Source organism: Scomber scombrus, chromosome 24 (genome assembly GCF_963691925.1).
Source record: "Scomber scombrus chromosome 24, fScoSco1.1, whole genome shotgun sequence".
In the NCBI taxonomy this organism is placed as follows: Eukaryota; Metazoa; Chordata; class Actinopteri; order Scombriformes; family Scombridae; genus Scomber; species Scomber scombrus.
The window spans coordinates 13,756,115-13,777,961 of record NC_084993.1 but is presented as its reverse complement, the minus strand read 5'-3'; the positions used below and the strand labels follow the sequence as shown (position 1 = coordinate 13,777,961).

At 41.0% G+C, this 21,847-nt stretch overlaps 1 protein-coding gene across 1 annotated transcript; it reads left to right on the top strand.

Moving 5' to 3' along the window:
- The first annotated feature begins 3,713 nt into the window (after positions 1 to 3,713).
- LOC133976573 (sodium-driven chloride bicarbonate exchanger-like) lies at positions 3,714 to 20,479 on the top strand. Its single transcript, XM_062414798.1, has 22 exons — positions 3,714 to 3,902; positions 5,184 to 5,186; positions 5,719 to 5,807; positions 6,054 to 6,211; positions 6,315 to 6,402; positions 7,273 to 7,419; positions 8,067 to 8,167; positions 11,641 to 11,815; positions 12,620 to 12,753; positions 12,916 to 13,161; positions 15,140 to 15,245; positions 16,146 to 16,307; positions 16,784 to 16,897; positions 17,314 to 17,475; positions 17,603 to 17,854; positions 17,946 to 18,014; positions 18,097 to 18,270; positions 18,361 to 18,483; positions 18,618 to 18,682; positions 19,340 to 19,453; positions 19,817 to 19,854; positions 20,353 to 20,479. The coding sequence occupies exons 1-21, from the start codon at positions 3,716 to 3,718 to the stop codon at positions 19,827 to 19,829; spliced, it is 2,682 nt and encodes an 893-aa protein (XP_062270782.1). The 5' UTR covers positions 3,714 to 3,715; the 3' UTR covers positions 19,830 to 19,854; positions 20,353 to 20,479.
- The last annotated feature ends 1,368 nt before the right edge of the window (positions 20,480 to 21,847 follow it).

Genomic DNA, 21,847 nt, shown 5'->3' with positions numbered 1-21,847 from the left:
GCAAGCTCCGCCGCAATAAAAGAGGAGAGAGTCAGCTCTGATTATCTTCACGCTGACCCCGTGGACGCGTACACGTGTACTGATACAGACACACACATCTAATAAAGGCCCTCGTCCCTATCTCATTATTTGCTCTGCATTGATTTAAAGTGAAAATGACTCTAATTATAGACGTCAGCCAATTTCAAAACCAATTTCTGTCTCTTCAAAGAGGACAATACGTTTTTATTCAACACAGTCACACAAAGGCCTGGAGATATAATTCGGTGCACTCCAAATCCAAGGACAGTGTTTCAGTGTCCTTTCTACTGGGGTACAAGGATGGGTGCTGCTTACCCCCCCCTTATTTTTCTCAGCTCTCACTTCAACTCTCTTAGTCCAATTATCCACTCATTTTATCGTTATTCTACCATTCCTGTGCTTATGATAGACAGCACGACGCCACTGTCTCGACTCAGATCTAAGCCTGCGTCACTTATATCTCAAAATGAATGATGTGATACCTTCTTTTATCAATCCTTCTAAGACTGAACTCAAGGTGAACCCAGTCAGTCCTTCCGTTCAGCACAAAAGATGAAAGTTACCTCCTTCACTTTTACTCCTACTCACAAACTTGCCAATAAAAGTTATATCAGACAGACATAAAAATGCTCTTCAATTTAATTGTTCACTGTGGAGACAAAAGATTACTTTCACACTCAGTGATTACATTCTGAGTTATTCACCCAAACTGTGTGTATCCTTGAATATGTCAAAATCTATTCTTCTTTCATAAAAAGTTTGCAAAATAGATTTTTCTGAAAAGTTTCTATCGTGTATTTTTCACATTGCTTTCAGTTTTCTTCTTCCCTGCCTTTGTTGACACATTGTGAAATAATGTGAAACCACTGGCAGGAATGCGTATCACCTCACCTGTGTGTATGTGACAAACAAAGCAGAGACCCACTTATTACAAAAACTTCTCTACTAGAAGTCAGAAAGTCCACAGAGTTCCTTTTAAGGGAGCGCCAGACATCTCTGACGTTGGTTCTTATCCTGGATGACTGCAGTCTAGAAACAGAAGCAATTGTTATTCATCATTGGCCATGATGACTAATTCCTTAGCTAAAGCAGTGTTATTTTAAAAGAAATAGGCCTAGCGCAGTATGATTGATGTCCAACTAAGATCCATTGATCCTGTTGCATCCATCAGAATTATCAGGGCACGTATTTATCAAACTGCTAAAAGTGACATTTTGGACTTCTGTGAAGAACAAAAAACAAAAATCCATCACTTTTACTTCTACTCACGAACTTAAGAGTAACAGCTATTTATCACTTTTCTTTTTACTTTAAAATACTCCTAAATTTAAGAGAGCTCCAGAGGTTTGTGTTGGTTAAGACTGGCCTTTTGGGTCTTTGATAGCTACAGTACAGACACTGAGATGACTATGTACCTTTAGGAATGATTATACAATGTAGCATCGGCCATGATGAGTGATTTATGCATCAAAAATGTATGTGATTATTCTGTATTTATGATGATGTGTTAATGATGAGTGTATAGATTTAAACAAAAATATCCCAATCATGAGTCAGCACTTGTCAGAAGGAGAACCTGAGTGAAAATAGAAAGAATATTCAATCATATTCAAATATAAACATTTAGATCATATCAAATAAAAACACGAGATGGATTCAAATGTGAAAAGTGGGAAAAATGAAGATCCATTAGTTCAGATAGAGAGACCTGAAGTTGATTCCTCCATGTTCTCGTCAGGTCACCGTACTCTCTACATCGGGGTTCATGTTCCCCTGGGCAGGAGGTCGCACCGCCGTCACCGTCACCACGGACACAGACACAGGAAGAGGTCCAAGGAGAGGGACTCTTCGGCTGAAGATGGACGAGAATCCCCTTCACACAGTAAGTGTCAAAGTAGGACTCTAAAATGAAGCTTTACGTGGTTGATTGACTTGATGGATGTGATTTCAAATCTATTTGCCTGCTGCTAATTTCCTTTCTCCTCCTGTCCCATTTACTGTAGCAGACACACCAGCCCAGAGGGTGCAGTTTCTGTTGGGGACAGAGGATGGCGATGAGGAACACATCCCCCACGCCCTGTTCACTGAGCTGGACGAAATCTGCCTCAGGGAGGGTGAGGACGCAGAGTGGAAAGAGACAGCCAGGTACGCCGCTGTAGTCGGCCACATGGGCTGGGTCTTTGCCAGCTGCTGCGTTTTTCCTCTGTTGCACCTGAGACTTTGATCCTGTTAGCATCTGACTGCAAGCTGTTATCATGGGGTTATTGCTATGGCGCCATACCCCTCAAGGTGTTCACGTTTTAATTCATACCACACTGTACTTTATTGCACTTTATCACAACTCGCAGCACTCGAGAAACTCAAATTGTACATATCATACGAGTAACATCTGGCCTTAATTACCAACAACCGCCACAATGCTCTGTCTTCATTTTCACAATTTTCCAGGGAAAGTATGTATTTACTGAGTTGTTGTTTTTTCCATATGCAGGTGGCTTAAGTTCGAGGAGGATGTTGAGGATGGTGGTGAGCGGTGGAGTAAACCCTACGTAGCCACTCTGTCTCTACACAGTCTTTTCGAGCTTCGCAGCTGCATCATGAACGGCACCGTGATGCTGGACATGAGGGCAAACTCGCTGGAAGAGATCGCAGGTAGACACCGGAGGCTGAAAAGCGTCCCGTGATCTTGTGTTACTCATTGGTTAAAACTAAAATATATCACATTTGAGCCACCTAAAGTGACAGATAGAGTTCTGCAAGGCTCCAGTCTGGGCCACCTTCTGATTGACATCTACATGCTACCAGCTTATGCTCACATTCTGGAAAACAATAAAATATCATACTTTAGTTGTGTGGATGGCAGACAGGTTTACACAATATCACTATGGAATTGCTTTAGGTGTGAGAGAGGGAGCACTAATGTAAAGACAGCATAGACTGAATTTTAATATCCACAATAAGTATATATTAAATTCTCTGCAAGACATGGAGAAACATATTCACTTAGACCAAGACAGTGGATTTATCTCAGAGCTCTGCACTGGCTTCCTGTGTTAAAGCACTGACATTGAAACTGCTACTGTTAGTTTACTGAATGGTTTAGGGCCAAAATCCATTTCTGAGCTACTGTTTGTTTTGAACCATCCAGACCACTCAGGCAGTCTGGGACCTCTCAGTTTGTCTGGCACAGGTTTGCTTTGTGTCCCCTGGGCCAAAACTAAACATGGCGACACAGCATTATTTTTTCATGCAACTCATACTCACCCCCAAACTCCCAGAAAACTGGAGGTCAGCTCCCACTCTCAGGACTATCATATCTTAAAACTTTGGGGATGGTCACATAAACCGACATCATGATGATTCACCCAGAAATACAGTGGACTAATCAAAAACAATCAAAAATGCTTCTACGTGTACAGGCTCATTTGACCTGTTTTAGGTAGGAATAAGGCATCTGTGTTTTCAGTTTTAGAGCGCAGCAAATATAATATTGATGTGAGTGTTTTGAAAACTGGTAAACTTAACCTGGTTTAGTGTGATTAAATCAGCAGCAGTAGGTCAGTTTTCGGTGGAATAATCAGCTTAGCATCTCTTGCTGCCGCACAGGGACAGATGCTATGAAGGTTTTGTGAATATTAAAAAAAAATGAAATGTGGAAACCTACAGTACAGCTGTGTGTTTTCACTTCTCAGACATGGTTCTGGATCAGCACGAGGCGTCGGGCGCCGTAGGTCCGGATGCCAGGAAGAGGATCAGAGAGGCCCTGCTCAAACAGCACCACCACCAAAACCACAAGAAACTGGCCAACCGCATCCCTATTGTTCGTTCCTTTGCCGATATTGGCAAGAAGCAGTCCGAGCCTCATTCCATGGACAAGAATGGTGAGGACACACGTAAACACCAACGCACACACCTGCTAATTACCAACACTGCAGTCTGTTCCACATGCTTTATTATTCTCTGCTTTGTCCATGGTGACCATACAGTATATGTGTTGTATGTAAATATAAACAGTATGTTTTTATGTATAATGTTGTAATCCTTTGCATGTTTTATCCATCTGTGACTTGCTGTTTTACTGGCGTGTGATATCTCATTTTCTCCTCTTGTTTGTGTTTCTCCATGTTTGTGTGTGTGTCTGTCTTGTCCGCTGTATTTTGCATGTGTGTGTGCATGTGTTTTATGTGCCATTCACTTAACCAGTAAATGGCCTCTATTATCAACCTGTAAAATCTCCCAGGTGTTTGTCTGAAAAAGCACTCCCCGAGAATGCTTCACCCAGAAAGGCCTTTTCTTGTGCGGCATGGCCGCGGTGTGTGTGTTGTGTTTCGTGTCTGTCCACCGCTTCGTCACCTTTAAGCTCCTCTAGGAGCCTCCAGACTTCAGAAACCAAGACCAAACGTCTTAGTGTCCTTCAGGCATTTGCACAAGGCTACTCTCCCATCTCACAAGAAGACACAGAGCAGGAAATCTGCACAGGCAACCAGGGCGCCTAAGCTGAAAATCTAGTGATAGTAGTAGTCCTAATAGTATTAAAGTAAACTTATTAAAAGGGGAGAGTATCATCATAAGGTTAGAAATCGGCCAAAAACCGAGAAAAAAATAAAACTTCTGCATTCTTAAACGTCTTAAAGCTCACAGTGACGATGTTTTTGTAGCTGTGCTATTTTTGTGATTTACAAGTGAGGCCATAAAAAGAAAGAAGTTTCAAGTATGCAGATGTTTTCCCTACAAACATTTCATTCTTTAAACATGTTAGAATAAACTTGAGGTAAGTGGTAGGATTTCAGAGAATGTGCTGTCTACCAATATTTATGATAATACTCTCCACTTGTCATTGTCAACAATATGTTGAATGGTTATAAACAGTAGGAGCTTCATGATTCATTCATAACAGTCACTAATTACTTGCTTCAAATTCATGGTATAACTTCATAACATGAAACATAATCTACATTTTTTTTCCTTTTTGTAAGGGTATAGTTTAGGATTATCTTGGGAAATTGTTCACTTTCTTGCTGAGTGTTAGACGAGAAGATCAATCTCTCTCTCTAATGTTTAGAGAGTGGTATTGATCTTCTCATCTCACTCTTGCCAAGAAAGCAAGTAAGTATTTCCTAGTCTCCTTTAATGGTAGTATCATCCCATCCTCACCGAAACAGCTGGTATTTTGAGCAAGGCGCATTTCAGTATTCCCTTTGCGTGCTGTGCTGGTCTGCTCAAACAGCTTCACAAATTGCTTGAAATTGAAATTTAGAAGGAGCAATCTTTGACTGTGTTTCAGCAAAAATACAATATAAAGAAAAAGCTATTTAAATGAATAGCTTTTAGTCGATACAGTTAATATGAAATGAAAGTTAAAGATTGTGTTTCATTTGTTTTACTAAATTTTAACTGGAACTAAAGTCACTATGTCCACTGCATCACTGATCATTCATCACGTGTTCTTAATGTTACACTTACTCACCAGGTACACCCTGAAAAAAAAGGTACAATATTGTATCTATTGTCACTAGGGCTGCACCTTTATTCCCATAAAGGTGCAGCACCTACAACAACAGGTACCACTGCTGTATCATGTTTTTCAGAGAATGTAACTGTACCCTGCAGTCACTCACTGGAGACCTTTTGTCTTTGTGTGGGAAAGAAATATTGTGAGAGTCTGACATAATGTTGGTTCCCTGCTCTGCCTGACAGGCCAAACGGTCTCACCTCAGTCCCAGCCGGCTAACAATGAGGGCAAACAGGACGTCAGCAGAGAAAACAGCGCCGTCGACTTCAGCAAGGTGAGCAAGCAGACCCACCGTTGATCCTGCTATTTATCTACGGGTACTGATAGCTGGACACATAACTACTGCTGTATGTTTAACTTAAGATTGGGTTACGTGTGAAATGGTCACTGTATTCCTCTCGCCCTACATGTGGTAGACTGACTTATTCACATACAATCTAAGTCATTATCTCTCATCTTATTGAGGTATTATTCTAAAGTCCATTTTCATGTTTTGTTTTTGCTTCCCTCTGCCTCACAGATTGACCTCCACTTCATGAAGAAGATCCCTCCTGGTGCCGAGGCATCCAACGTCCTGGTGGGGGAGCTGGAATTCCTAGACCGCCCCGTGGTGGCCTTCATCCGCCTGTCTCCAGCTGTGCTGCTCAACGGCCTGGCTGAGGTTCCCATCACCACCAGGTTATACACAAAATTCAGGAATTGATGAGCTGATATTCTGACCTTTTTTTTTAAGTTTTGGAAGATTTTACCCCAAAAACTGTTGTCCTCTTTTGTTGCACAGGTTTCTTTTCATCTTGCTCGGCCCTCTGGGAAAAGGTCCACAGTATCATGAAATCGGCCGGTCTATTGCCACTCTGATGACTGATGAGGTAAGGCCTTTTAGTCCAGACACATTACAGTGCTGCACATGAATATCACATGCTGTATATTATAGGACTGTTATCACGTATGCATGAATGTGTGAGCAGCATTTCTGCTGTTGCTGCTGGAGGTGGAGCTGATTTTACTTATTAGAACATGAAGCTGCAAAAACCTCAATATATAACCTTTTTTTGCAATACAATGAGAATATAGTAAGGGTAAGGGCAAACTTTATTGATCCTCCTAGGGGATGTATGGCATTGTGGTTTCTTAGGGAGTATATAAAAACTATCCTAAACTGTAAGTCAAAAATCCACCTGAAGAAGCAAACCCCCCCCCCCCCCCCCCCCAAAAAACCATCAACAACATATATGACTTTTGGCTGAACCTGACCTCTGTTAAAGAGCAAGAGAAAAGCCTCTGGGGATCAACAGAGTATGACATAAAACGTTAACAGGATTTCCCACAGTGCAGCTACAGTATGAGCTAATGTTACTGACCATGCCTTTTTTTTTTTTTTTTTTTTTTTTTTCATTTTGGTAGCGGTCCTCTGGGATGTATGAAAATAGAAGCGTATTGATGTCAACCTACTTCATCACATACGGAATGAATTGCACCCGTCGCTTTGCTTAGATCAAAACTGATTCGCCTTTCTGCCGTTTTCTCCTAGACATTTGTGGGGAAACTGACGCATTAATACACCTTATTCTTCTGTAGATTCACTTTGTATGATAATGTTCTGAATATTTTGTTCACCTTCTGTATGGAGATAGTGTTTCCATCTGTAAATCTATGGAAATCCATGGAGCAGATCCTATTTATTCATACACACAAATGAATTAACTCATATTTTACATCTCTCCTTTGCTCCCGTGCAGATTTTCCATGATGTCGCTTACAAGGCCAAAGACAGAAACGACCTGGTGGCGGGCATCGATGAGTTTCTGGACCAGGTGACAGTGTTGCCTCCTGGAGAGTGGGACCCCTCCATCAGAATAGAACCTCCCAAAAACGTGCCCTCTCAGGTAAACTCCACATCTGTGCAAAAAATAGAAAAAACACTCTCACAGTTCCTTGTAACGTAAGATAAGAATGATGCTCCACTGCTGCCACTCAGAAAGCCCGACCTTAGCTACACCATTTAAGAGGCTGTTAAAAGTTTGAGTGTCTCTATCTATATTACAGTTGTTTTATAACCCTAGTCTGCTGAGAAATATTTAAACATCTGTCATCTCCTCTAATCTCGACTGGGTTGTACTCTGTGCTTTGATGCCTCTCCCCGGGGTTGTGCTCTCAATCCTTTCCAAAACATTAGCTATTTTCCCTCCATTAGTTATTTCGGTCTGTGACGAATGTGAAAAGCGATCTGCCATCTTGTTTTTGGGGAGAGAAAATTCCGTTATCTAACAGAAAACTGCCCCAGATGATTAAAAAAACGGAGGTTGTTTTAGGTCCTCTTATTAGGCTGACACACCACTGCGCAATTAGCTCGTTATGCTGATGAACTTTGTATCAGAATATGCTACATTCAGAAAAAACTCTGTTGGAATTTAAGCTTGGTTAAAACTTGGTTGACTCAGAGGAGATGTAAGGGCAACTGACGCTTTGTTATTGTCCTCGTGATGATGACCAGCAACAGGCAGGCTGACTGACAGTGATCTTAACCACACAGGAAAAGCGGAAGATTCCCCCTCTTCCCAACGGAGTGACGGATCTCGGAGAGTCGGAGGAACACGGAGGGCATGGCGGTCCTGAGCTCCAGCGTACTGGAAGGTAGGTGTTCGAGAGATGCGGCACGATTCGTGACATGCTGCCTTCTTGAGCTCCTCTTTGTCCCCGTCTTCCTGTCGCCTTGTAGCCGCCCCTCTTAAGAAGAAGACTGGCCCACGCATCATTCCTCACACTTCAACTCCTTGAATATCATTTGTTTAACTTTAAATCCATCCAAGCACTTTATCCCATGTCAAGTCACATTCTTTAATATTGCAACATTGTTATATTATTTAAAAACACGGTGCCACGTGAGTGCAGTATTCTCACTCACATATATTGCACAGCACACTGCTCTTCACATTGCATATTGTATTCACTTGCAAAATGAATTTGGTTCATCACGACACGTTATCACCGTGCCAGCACTCATTTGCCAGCACTTCACTCCTAGTTTCCTCATTATCATGATCGTGTCTCCACTTCTAATAACAGGGTAATTATTGAGCCCCGGAAACTGAATTTCTAACATTTCTCATTGGTAAATAAACAGTCTGTTTGCCTAATTACTTTGATTCACAACGAGAGAGGCTTAATGAGGCTGAAGTCGTGGCTGTCGGCTTTTTTTTTAAGTGTTTACTTAAAGGGCAAGAGTGTAGGATTTAGTGGCATCTAGCAGTGACGTTACAGATTGCAACCAACTAAATAGCCCCCCCCCCCCCCCCCCCCCTCTCCGACTCTCCGTCCAAGTGTGTAGGAAAACCTATGTTGGCTGCAAAAATTCATGAAAACTGTGAAAACCACGAAAGGTCCTTTCTAGAGCCAGTGTTGGTGGTGCAGCATTTAATATGTACAAGTATCTTTTAATTAGTGTGAAAATAAGAATCACTGTGTTTTCATAACCTTAGAATGAACCGAGGGCCGTCTTTTGTGGCCATCGTAGGTTCTCCTACACAACGGGGGGGGGGGGGGGGGTATTCAGTTGGCTGCAATCTGAAACCTCACTGCTAGAAGTCTGCCAGAATTGTAATAGGTGTGCAGCTTGTAAGTAAATGGTTTCCAATCCTGCTCCTGGAGAGCTACTGCCCTGCATGTTTTAGGTATCTCCCCACTCTAACACACCTGATACTAATAATGAACTCGTTATCAGGCAGCCACAGCTTGTTAAGCGCTTGATAACAAGTTAATAATTAGAATCAGGTGTGTTAGAGTGGGGAGATACCTAAAACATGCAGGGCAGTAGCTCTCCAGGAGCAGGGTTGGAGACCACTGGTGTAGGTAATATTGTGTTTTCCTGAATAGCCTCATTGTTGCTAAGTATAAATTAATGCTGACACAATGTCAGCTCAAATGTGTGAGGTTCACTTCAGAGCAAGGACTTCCTGTGATATCGAGGGCACTTGATGACAACAGAAAAAAATTAAGAAAAGGACGATGTGTCTGAACCAACTGATGATGAGGATAATATTTTGTGCCAACTAAATAATCAGATAATTAAAAAGTTCAAATAGTGTATGAGTATGACTTAGCTCAGAGGACAAGAGCTTGACAGCAAAACAGTGGAGTGTTGCATACAGATGCATAAAGTCATGAGGCATTGATCACAAGACAGTGACTGTGATTAGTGCTGACTCATCTGTGTCTGGTAAGTGTCAATCATTAAGAAGATACAATAGTGTGTGAGCAATATGTTTAGTATCAAAAAATAGGCCATGTAAAAAGATATAAATAAAGTCTTAGAGCAACATGTTGTGGCATCGAAAAGGCAAAGATTTCAGATATAAGATTTCTCCTCCGGTTGATTTAGTGACACGCATGGTTACCTTGGTAACAGTGAGCATACACGCTCCTTGAGCAGCTACTTCGTAAGAAAGACAAGAAGTTTACAGTGCAGCCACACAAGCAACTGTAACAGCGGTCTGATTTCATGTGGGCCTGAGTAGTTTTCCACACAGCAGCAGGACACATAGTAAAGTCGGTGACCTCGCTGAGAGGTTCACCAAGCTGTTGGTTCAACAGCTCACTAAAGCAGCTCATCTTGTTCTATTGCTCTCTGCAGTATTCAAATCTGATACGCTGTTAAAAAAAGTTTAAACTGATCATGAATTGTTTTGTAGATGCATTTTAGATGAATAATTGCTGCCAGCACGAACCTCACTGACAAAAACTCATGTACGTCAATATAAAAGCCACATGAACATCAATGAGATCAGGGGTGATGAAGGATCAGAGCTTTAGGGCTCAGCTCCTAATGAGAATATGACATTCAATGCCCTGTGAAAGGGTTTAAACCCCCTGCTAAATTACACATTTCACTGGATAACGTAAATTACAACAAGAAAAATGAATACATAGTAGTGTGGTCTACTATAATGTATAATAATAATAATAGTTCGGAATAAACAATCACAGATTTCTAAAGATAGGACCCCTAAAAAGGATCTAAATCTCCACTGAATGAGATAACATTGCAAAGAATAAAGCTAGATTACATACTGTGTCATTGCCTGTGAAACCCCTCAGTTTGAATACAGCATAGAAAAGGCAGACTCCACCACTAAAAATATAGAGATATATATAAATATAAATATAGACAGATAATTGCAGAAATACATTGAATGACTGTTGCTGAAAAAATGCCGTAGAATTCTCATGATGATGGCACAAATAACATCAAGCACATTTTTCCCTTCATTATATCTAACATAGAGACTTAATAGAGACTCCAAGGTGCATGTTGATATATAGAGAAGGGTTAAAGATTAAAAAAATATGTTGTCATCACCTGTAAATCAGCTTGAGACAATAAAATGACAGTGTGCAGGAGTGTTTGGTGGTTTAATAGCAGAGGAGTGAATGATGTGCTGCTGCTGAGCTGTGGTATGCTGCGGTACAGTCTCTTACCCCAGCTAAAAAATTGGCCGGAAGCCCAGTTTCAGATATCACACTGACTCCATCTCCCCTCCACCACCACCACCACCACCACCACCTCCTGGGACATGGCATCGCTGCCTACCGCTCAGACTGAAAATAAGCATAATGTCCCGCCTACCGTTGCCCTAGCAACCACTTCCAGCTAGTTCACCACGGTCCCGGTTTGCTGCAGCGGGAGAGAGTGCTCGCTGTGGCTGAGTGCTTACAAACGCACACACACACTTACACTGATATAAACATACACCGCAAAGATGTAACCTCAGCGTAGGGACAGTTTGCCCTTTTTCAATATTTTAGTCCTGTGGTTCATATGAGTAATACTGTAAATACACTAGAATTACAGGAGATAGTACTCACTGTAGTCAAGTGCTCAAACATTTGAAGCAGTGGAGAGAACTACCATCATACTGCAGGTCATATTGCACAATCTGAATCAATGCAGTAACACAACACAACCTTAACCACAACAATGAAAGAGAAAAAGAACAAAAGAGACCAAAAAAAGACAAAATTAATTGATTGATTGATTGTTGATTGATATGTGGTTCCGTATAGGTTTGCTTCCATGCTTTCCTCTCATAAAATCTCTCTTTTTGCCACAGGCTTTTTGGCGGTTTCATCATGGACATTAAGCGAAAGGCTCCTCACTACCTGTCCGACTACGCAGATGCCCTCAGTCTGCAGTGTCTGGCCTCCTTCCTTTTCCTCTACTGCGCCTGTATGTCACCTGTCATCACCTTCGGAGGACTCCTGGGTGAGGCCACAGAGGGACGTGTGGTAAGAAGCAACATTTTGATCGTTCCCAGGAGATTATATTATCACTCCTAAAAGTTTGGTCTAGTTTAGAAACAACCAAGATCAGATGTTAAATTTACATATGTCCAGGGAACTCAGCATCATGAATCAACTTCAAACAGTTGCCACATCGTACTCAAAGGCACCTTGAAACAGTCTACTTTTCTGCTGTTGCTCCACTTATTTTCCTAGAGCTCACATAGAGGAAAAACACAGTACAATAAGCTTGTGCTGTGTTAGTAGTCATGTTGACAGTGTGGCTTTAGGGATGGCATTATTGATTTGTCTGTCAGTACACCACTTTAGTCCAGACTGAAATATCTCATCAACTATTGTATAGATTTCAATGAAATCTGGAACAGATACTAATGTAGCCCCCAGGATGAATCGTAATGACTTTAATGATCTCTTAACTGTTCATCTAGCGCCATCATCAGGTCAAATATTTGTTTGGTTTGTGAGCAAATACCCAAAAATACCTGCCTCAGCTGTACTTTGTGTTTGTTGCCTATAAAATGGTGGACATGGTAAACTTCTTACCTGTGTGTTAGCATTGTCATTGTGAGCAGGTTGCCATTCTAGCATTTAGCTCAAAGCAGCTGTGTGACTAAGTGCAGCATGACTGTAACTAAATTTGCTGTATACATTTATTCTTGTTAGTCTGAAATGAGGGATTTATGTTTAGAGCAAATCAGAATCAAATCAATTTAAATGCTCACAAAGTAACATGTGTGACTGTTCAGCTTTTAAGCAATGGAATCAGAGTGTTATTTCCTGTGTTTTCAGAGTGCTATTGAGTCCTTGTTTGGGGCGTCCATGACTGGAATAGCCTACTCTCTTTTTTCTGGTCAACCTCTGACCATCCTGGGCAGCACAGGGCCTGTTCTTGTCTTTGAGAAGATCCTTTTCAAGTTCTGCAAGTAGGTTTTTTTCTTATCTATGTACAAATGTGTGCTTTTCTTCTGCTAGAATATTTCTTTGTTGATGTCGGATGTGCGTGCTTTGTGCTGTAGCGATGCCATATCTAATCACGCACCCCTCCCTCCTGTATGTGTGTGTGTGTGTTCTCTTCCTTTTCTCAGGGACTACGACCTCTCCTACCTCTCCTTGAGGGCCTGTATTGGCCTGTGGACAGCCTTCTTATGTCTACTGCTGGTGGCCACGGACGCCAGCTCGCTCGTCTGTTACATCACACGCTTCACTGAAGAAGCCTTCGCATCCCTTATTTGCATCATCTTCATTTACGAGGCCCTGGAGAAGCTGATGCACCTGGGGGTGCACTACCCCATCAATAAAAACAACAACCTTCAGAAGCTCACACAGTATTCGTAAGTGCTTTATTACAAACCCAGTTGCAGTTTAATATTATTTCAAGTGAAATATTTTGGGATTTTAGGCTTGTTGGCTGAAGAAATGAGTGAATTTTAAAGGAGCACTTCATCAAGTTCAGTTTTTGTCATTTATATATTTATCTGTTTCTGTTGTCAGACAAATAAACGAGTATGTAATAATGATTCTCAGGCAGCTGAGCTGTGGCTTTTGATAAAAAAATCATTAAATTATATTTGCGACATCATCTAACAATATCAGCATCAATCCAGCTTAATGACTACAGCTGCACTGAGTTTGGCTACGCTGACATTTCAAACAATCGATCACAGAGAAAGTTAGAGATGATAAAAAGCTTTTCTTCACTGTCACTTTTTCCTCATACACAATTAAAACACCAATCCAGCGTTTTAAGATTTATACGCTGGAGGCTGTTTTGGAAAAGCTCCCTTTTTTGGGGGGAGAGAAATTCCTTTTTAGTCTGGACGTAGAGCTGAAACAGACAGGAAAAGATGTGTTTACAAATGTAACCCGCTTAGTGTGGATAACTCTTACGATGTCATCAGGATTATCTCAGTTCGCGGTTGAGATTGCATTACAATCTGGGAGCATGGAGTCTGGCAGGGAGGCTTGAACAAAATTTACTATCGAGTTGCATTATGGGAAATGTAGGACTCATTGTTTTTGGAGCTTGACCCATATCAGGGACTAAAAGTCAGTATTTTTGGCCTCTAATTAAGGCGTCAGCTTGGACCCTGGGAACTTGGGCATTTTGCTCAGTTTTCTCACATTTTATAGACTTTATATTTAATCAGTTCATTAGAAAAATAACTAAATGATTCAACATTGAAAACAGTACTTTTTCTAGCCCTACATTGACTTAAAGTCAAATCAAATAGACTTATTGACAGTATGGAACTGAAGGTGAGTATCACGTTTGATTGGTGCCCTCTAAAAGATGTTTTGTCTTCCACCACTCTAACCTGGACTTCACCTGGATGTTTGAGCTTCTCTGTGCAGAATTAACTTTTCAGAGATTTGCCAGACACATCTAGTGCCCAGTAATTCAACTTTTGAACTTTTCTTGCAGAAAAACCATACCAGACACAAATTGCTATTCCAAGCAGAGTGTTTTTATTTTATTAGTATGGGTGATGTCATTGCATTGCAGCTTGTGTTGCATGTCTAGGGTACTCAACATAGCACATTTGCACACATGTGCTTAAGTAAGTATGCTGCGTCACCAAATGGCAGATGGTGGAGTGGTATAGTGGACACACTGTCCAGTTTTTTTTTTTTATAATAAATGGGTTTTGCTTTATGGTGAATAATCCCATGTTAAGTGTATGTCAGGAGCAGCATGCATTATGATGATACATAAGCTGGCTGGTGGCTATGTCAACCCAAGAGCTCCTTCTGTGGATTTCTATTCTGGTATAGTGGACAGCAGGGGATGCTGACATTTAGTTTAGTAAAATGCCAGCAGACAAAGTCCTTTCATGTTGATGGCAGAAGAATATGTTAAGTTGATACATTTTTGATGACTATATTTTTGCTATTGTCCATAAATCCCATGAATCCCAAAATCATTCGGTGCTTTCGGACCATGGTTCACCCCCAAGTCCACTGATTCCTACTGAAGACATAAATCTAAACCATTAATACACATTTGTTGCTCTAGTGAGTTTTTCTGGCAGCAGTACAGTGTGTGTAGGACACAGTCTAAATACACTGCAGTGAGTGTGTGTCCATGGTAATGAAGGAACTTATCACCCAGAACAACAGTGTGACTCATTGATGTGTTTTTAATCGTTTTTGGACAACAACAGAACCAGTCTGACACGAATAACTTAACTACACACGCAATACTTGTTAGAAGATCACTTTAAAAGTGGTTTGGGTCTTTTCATGGGATTTGAATACAAACATAATATATAAACATAAGGTTTATGTGTTTATGTGTGCTCCCCTCCATAGTTGTGCATGTGTGGAGCCCACTCACCCCAGCAATGAGACCCTACAGTTGTGGGAGGAGAGAAACATCACGGCATCCCAGGTCAACTGGACCATGCTAGAGGTCAAGGTAAGGAACCCTTGACATTTGCAGATAAATACAAAAAACCCGCCATACAGTACATATGTAGCGTATGTAAAAAAATAAGCTGTGACTTAGAGATTTGTAGATGAAACACACTTTCTTGGGTTCAAATAGATTTTTAAAGATGGATAAAGAATCCAAAGAAGATCTGGATCTGTAAGCTGTTAAGAAATAAACTGTGATCTTGAATCGAGGAGAGAGGAGGAAGGCTAAAACACGTAGCAGGAGACAGAAATAGCACATGTAATCACAGTTACCTCCCCAGAAATCAAACTTAACACAAAAACTGAAATACCTAGAAAGTTAGGGCTATTTCTTCCACTCTCTGGCGCTGTGTTGTGTCTCACTTAGCCCACACTTCGCTCGATCAAGACGCATAATAAGTCTAGGCGGGGATTAAGAACATGTGGGCAGGATTTCACAGGATTTAGCCATGCAGAATAAGCATGGAGATGCAGGGTGAAGAGTGGATTCTCTCGCTGTCAGACTTAAATCAGTCATGGCGGTGGCGGCATGCTCGAAAACTCCTACACAAGCTCGTCAGACGTATAGCAGCAAGAAATTGGGAAGGCGAAGTCACATGAGAACACAGGAAATGTGTGCAGATACTATTTTCTTTAACCGTAGATGTATTTAAAGCAGAATGTGCTGAAGAAATGATGTGATTTCAAAAATAGTACCACATTGTTCGTGTTCAGACTTCACTAATTTATCACTGACACCCACATCCATCATCGCCATCATCTTCACTGTCACTATAATCACTTTTATCGGCATCATTATCCTCATCCCCTTTGCGCTCATCATCCTGATTATCATCCCCATCATCATCATCACCATCAACATCATCATCAACATCATCACCGTGTCCTCCGGTGCCAGTAGGAGTGCGAGATGTTGCACGGGGAGTTTGAGGGCAGCGCCTGTGGTCCACACGGCCCTTACATCCCAGACGTCCTCTTCTGGTGCGTGGTCCTTTTCTTCTCCACCGTCTTCATGTCGGCTTTCCTCAAGGAGTTCAAGACTAGCCGTTACTTCCCCACCAAGGTACTTAAAATCTTTCTATATATTGTACCTCTTGAAGTGCAGCTCTCTGTGTGTTCCTTTGAAACTGTGTTCAGATGTAAAGTCGCTGCAAAATTGAATCTGCTTCATTCATTTTACAGTCCATTTACTTCTCATATTGCTATGGGACTGAAATGACACTGCTTGCTACAGTTTTTACTGTTTGTGTCATTTTAGATCATGCTGCCATCTATTGGTTGTTTTAAAAGTTACAGTGAAAATTTGCATTCTGTGTGGTCGCTCTGTGTGTGATATTTCTATGATTTATCATTGAGATGACACTCATGAGCGTAATGTGTGGGGTGATGCTGACACACCAATCTATAGTAGACCGGCGCCTCCTTGTGGTGGTTATTACTGCACTGTACTACACTATAGTCTGGCTGTGGTGCAATATTATATTAATATACTGTATGTGGGTCATGTGTTAAGATTGTATATGTCTTTGTTCCCTCCAGGTGCGAGGCATCATCAGTGACTTTGCCGTCTTCATCACCATCCTCACCATGGTTTTGGTAGATTACGCCCTGGGGATCCCTTCACCTAAATTACAAGTCCCCAGCAAGTTCAAAGTAAGTTCATTAGACACCTGCGGCTCTAAAAAATGTAAATGATTAAACACCAAATAGGAAGAATTTTCAGTGAAGGAACAATTGTATTTGAAAAGTTAAAATACATATATTTCATTATACATATTCACTCTGTAGTGTCCAGCAAGACACTCATTTTGCTTCTCTTATAGTTCTTTGAGAAGAAATTATACACAAATAAATTAAGCATATGCTTTTGGATTGAAGATGTGGATAATGTTAATAAACTGTATTAACCACATCTTAAAATGAAAAGACACATACAATAAATATGCAATGAGAAATTAGTCATTCACATTTGATGTTGATTAAATATGTATTTGGCATTTTTTTCTATTCCTGTTTTTTTTTTTTTTTTTCTCAAACCTAATTTCTGCCGTTCTCTCTGCTCTTCCCAGCCAACCAGGGATGATCGTGGCTGGCTTATAAACCCTGTGGGGCCTAATCCCTGGTGGACCACTATCATCACCGTCCTCCCTGCTCTGCTGTGCACCATCCTCATCTTCATGGACCAGCAGATCACAGCCGTTATTATTAACAGGAAGGAGCACAAACTGAAGGTATTTTAAGAGCCCAGTCACAAAAACAACCAAATGAACTGTAACTGACGTATCTTTCTAATAACAACGTGTAAAATCATTGTCTTACTGTATCTAAACTCCAATGTCCTTTGCCTGGCTCATGCAGAAAGGCTGTGGCTACCACCTGGACCTGTTTGTGGTGGGGGTGATGCTGGGCGTGTGCTCTGTGATGGGTCTGCCGTGGTTCGTGGCAGCCACCGTGCTCTCCATCTCCCATGTGAACAGCCTGAAGCTGGAGTCGGAGTGCTCAGCCCCCGGAGAGCAACCCAAGTTCCTGGGCATCAGAGAGCAGCGCTTCACTGGCCTCATGATCTTCACCCTGATGGGCTGCTCTGTCTTTATGACATCTGTGCTAAAGGTCAGGGGATAAACACCTTAGAGCAACCGTGTAAGAATAATTCACAAATAGTTTCTGTCTTGATCCTGATTATTTATCTGTCTATCTCCAGTTTATCCCCATGCCTGTGCTGTACGGAGTGTTTCTGTACATGGGGGCTTCCTCACTCAGAGGCATTCAGGTGAGCTTGGACACTGATGGCAGTTACTTTAATACAAAGTCAGAAAAGATGCAGAACCAAATGTATGCTTATATGTTTGCAGTTCTTTGACCGTCTGAGGCTGTTCTGCATGCCGGCCAAACATCAGCCCGACTTCATCTACCTTCGCCACGTCCCACTGAGGAAGGTGCACCTCTTCACTATCGTCCAGCTCAGCTGCTTGATCCTGCTGTGGGTCATCAAGACCTCCAAAGCTGCCATTGTCTTCCCTATGATGGTAATATGAATGTGTGCACATGTGGACCTCTAAATCTGTTTAGCCTCCTGCATACCGTTGGTTCATAGCTGTTTGTCTCTGCTGTTCCAGGTCTTGGCCCTGGTGTTCATTCGTAAGCTGCTGGACCTCGTCTTCTCCAAGAGAGAACTGAGCTGGCTCGATGACCTGATGCCAGAGTGGAAGAAGAAGAAACTGGAGGATGCAGAAGAAGAGGTGCAGTAATAGACCGCAGCTTCAGCTTGGATGACCAAAAGTTACTTTTGATCACTTGTAATTCTTGACACTGCAGCAGTAAAGCTGCTATCCACACAGTGTTTTAATATTTTCTCTTTTGTCTCTTTCTCCAGGAGGAACACAGTATTATTGCAGAGGAAGAAGGCATTGTACAAGTGCCATTGGAGGGACACTTCAAGTAATTCATTTGATCTTTAATCATATTCTGCCCAATTTTCCTGCAAAAAGCCATTTAGTCAGACTCTTGATGGGATATTTTACCTGGAGTACCCTGAAAAATATGGATTTTAAGATGTTTCTGTTTAGAAGTGTAAAACATAGCAGACACACACAGCAAGAGAGACTCAACCAAAGAGAAACAGTGAGTGAAAAAGACATATGAGAGAGAATGAATTTCCCTCTGTGGCCTCCTTCTTGAACATTTGTTTTTCAGCAGCTCACAGCAGCCCTAGTCCTCATATGACTGAAACAGCCAGTCATACTTAATCATATTTCATCCATGTACAGAAATGATCTGGTGAAAGGGGTTTAAAAGTTTACCAAAAATCTCCTGCACTGATTTTTTTATGACTCATTAATTCATTTTTGTTGAAACAACATCAGTCTATTTAACTCATATTCCAAGTTCAACAGCAGGAAACCATTTCTTGTGTGTTCCACTGTGTTTTCCAAAAAGCCTTTTGTAAGGCTGTGTTTTTACAAAAGGCTTATTAGGGGCAACTAACACTCCCGGGACAAGTTGAGTTACTCGCCAGGAAAACTTCAGCAACACTTCATGTGTATTTTTTTAGATTCACAATACACATTTCTGTTCCTCTCTGTGACGTGTTTGAAGGTGTGACCCAGCCACAGTCAACATCACTGATGAGATGTCCAAAGGATCTTTCGGGAATGTGTGGAAGAGTGTCAGTCCTTCTGAAAGCACTAAGAAGGAACCAAGCGCTAAAAGGTCAGCCTCCTTATCCACATCACACTCAGACATCCAGATGAGTATCACTGATGCATCACGGTGCTTTAATACCAAAAACAACACAGAGATTGACTGATTTCAAATCCTAAGTGTGTTTCTGCTCGGTTAAAAAACATCCACTTCAAGGATCTTGGTGTGTTTGGGTGTTAAGGCAAGCAGTGGTAGGTGTTTATTATTAAAATGTTATGGAACATTTACTTTATATTTTTCCAGGAAACTGAGCGGCTAGTATGTTTAGATGAAAGGGTTTATCTAAGAGCAGCCCTGCCCTCTCAGATTTCCCACAGAGTAGACTAACACAGTATGTCCTGCCTGCCTCTCTCCATCCATTCCACCCCCAAGCTCCCCTTCCTAACCTCTCAGAAGCTGATATTCCAAAGGTAAGTAGTTCCCATTCCCTGTCAGCACCTGTTTCTTCTGTTTACTGTTAATTGTTGCATGTCATGATGAAAACAGTGTTGGCGTGTGCTGCAAGTTATGTTTTGCAAATGGGAGATGAATCAATCAATTAAATGTGTAATAAATGAATGCTGGTGGATTGTAAATAGCATGGCCTGGGTGTGCATGTTACTTCAAGTTACTATGATTTAATGCAGCCTTTGCATGCTGTAAACATTGTAAAAAGATTAAGACTGTATCACTCACTGGCTGCCATTACATTATATGTCAATGTCAGAGCAGCTTTAGAAGACATTTGCATGCTATGTGATTTGGATTGTTTGATTGATAGCAAGTACAAATCCTAGTGAGCCAGCTGGCAACGCATTTGCATCCTGTACTTGTGTGTTCTAGTTCCCGTATAGATGATTGAGATAAATTCTATACAGTATATTCTCCTGTTTCCTTTTTTATAAATATTTACTACTTTTTCATTGCAGTTGTTCCAGTGGCAGCGAAAAGCGTCACAAGCGGCGGAGGCATGAGAAGAGTTTGGACAGGGAGACAAGTTTGTGATGACACATACTGGCGGACGGTGCCACTGTGCTGTCGATCAGTAGATAAAAAAAACAACAACAAAACGAAACAAAAAAAAATGATACCGTGCCACACTCAACCACCTTTGTACTGTGCTACACTGTGTTTTTGTCATGTAAGTCTGTGTGCAAGTTGTGTAAAACAAAGAAAAATTTGTTAGAAACAGTATTAACACGAGGAACCGATGCACATTTGTGTTCTTTTTCTATGTACGTCAATGTTTGGTGATACCAGCAGCAGAAGGAAGCCAGAATTATATGACACTTGTTAACGGGCCAATTGAAGTGAAAATTTTAAATAATTTTTAAATATACTTTATTTGTATTTTGTATGTTTTTATATTTTTCCAATAACAACAACTGCAAGTTGTCCTTTTAAAAACCTGCCACAGCAAACTACAAATATGTGGATTTTGTGCGCAGCATTTAATGCCGCTATTGACTTGATGCACCTCACAATAGAAAACTTAAGAGAGTAGATATTTGCCAATAATATAATCTATTTCACTGGTATCTAAATGAGTTGGCTATATAGCGAATCTAGTAATTTTTTTGAAAGTATTAAACATTTTCTATATTCTGTATATTTCAATGTTTTTGTGACAGTGACAGCTCATATCACTCCATGTTCTTCTCCATCGCTATTTCACAAATAAGTCCTCCAGTAAAGCATTCCTCAGTAGGTTCAAGGAATAGTTTTACATTTTGGGAAATATGCTGTTTCGCTTTCGTGACAGGGTTAGTTGAGAAGATTGATACCACTTTAATGTTAGTATGTTAAATATGAAGCTAGAGTCTGTAGCTTGTTAGCTTAGCTTAGCGTACAGAAACCAAACGCAAAACGCTAGCGGTAGCGTCATATTTAGCATACAGACATGAAAATGGTATTTTTCTCATCTAACTCTCAGCAACAGAAAGTGAATAATCATATGTCCTAAAATATTTAACTATGCCTTTGAGAACAGTATTTTTTTGGGGACAGCTTTTTGGAAATTTTCAAGCTAGCATGGCAGCATAGTTTGGGAACTTTCATTAACTCTAGCTACTTGGCCTTGGCTTTTTAAAATCTCATCAAATTTGCAAATGCTAAACTTTAAGGTGACTGTACAGACAGCTATATGTTTTCCACATGCATACTCTTTGTCATTTTGTCAGTAAGTGTCATCCATGGACATGTGATCTCCTCTCCAAATGACCCTCAATGTGTTAGCATCTGAAGCTAATTGTTTAAAAAAAAAAAAAAAAAAACCTCCTGCGCCATAATGAGACATACTTGACTGTCTCACTGCAGGACCATGGTTACTTCTAGAGATGCAATAATACCTTTTTTCTGGGAAGGGCAACATGTAATAAGCGGTAAAGAGTCTTAACAATGTATAATACATAGTATATTTTATTC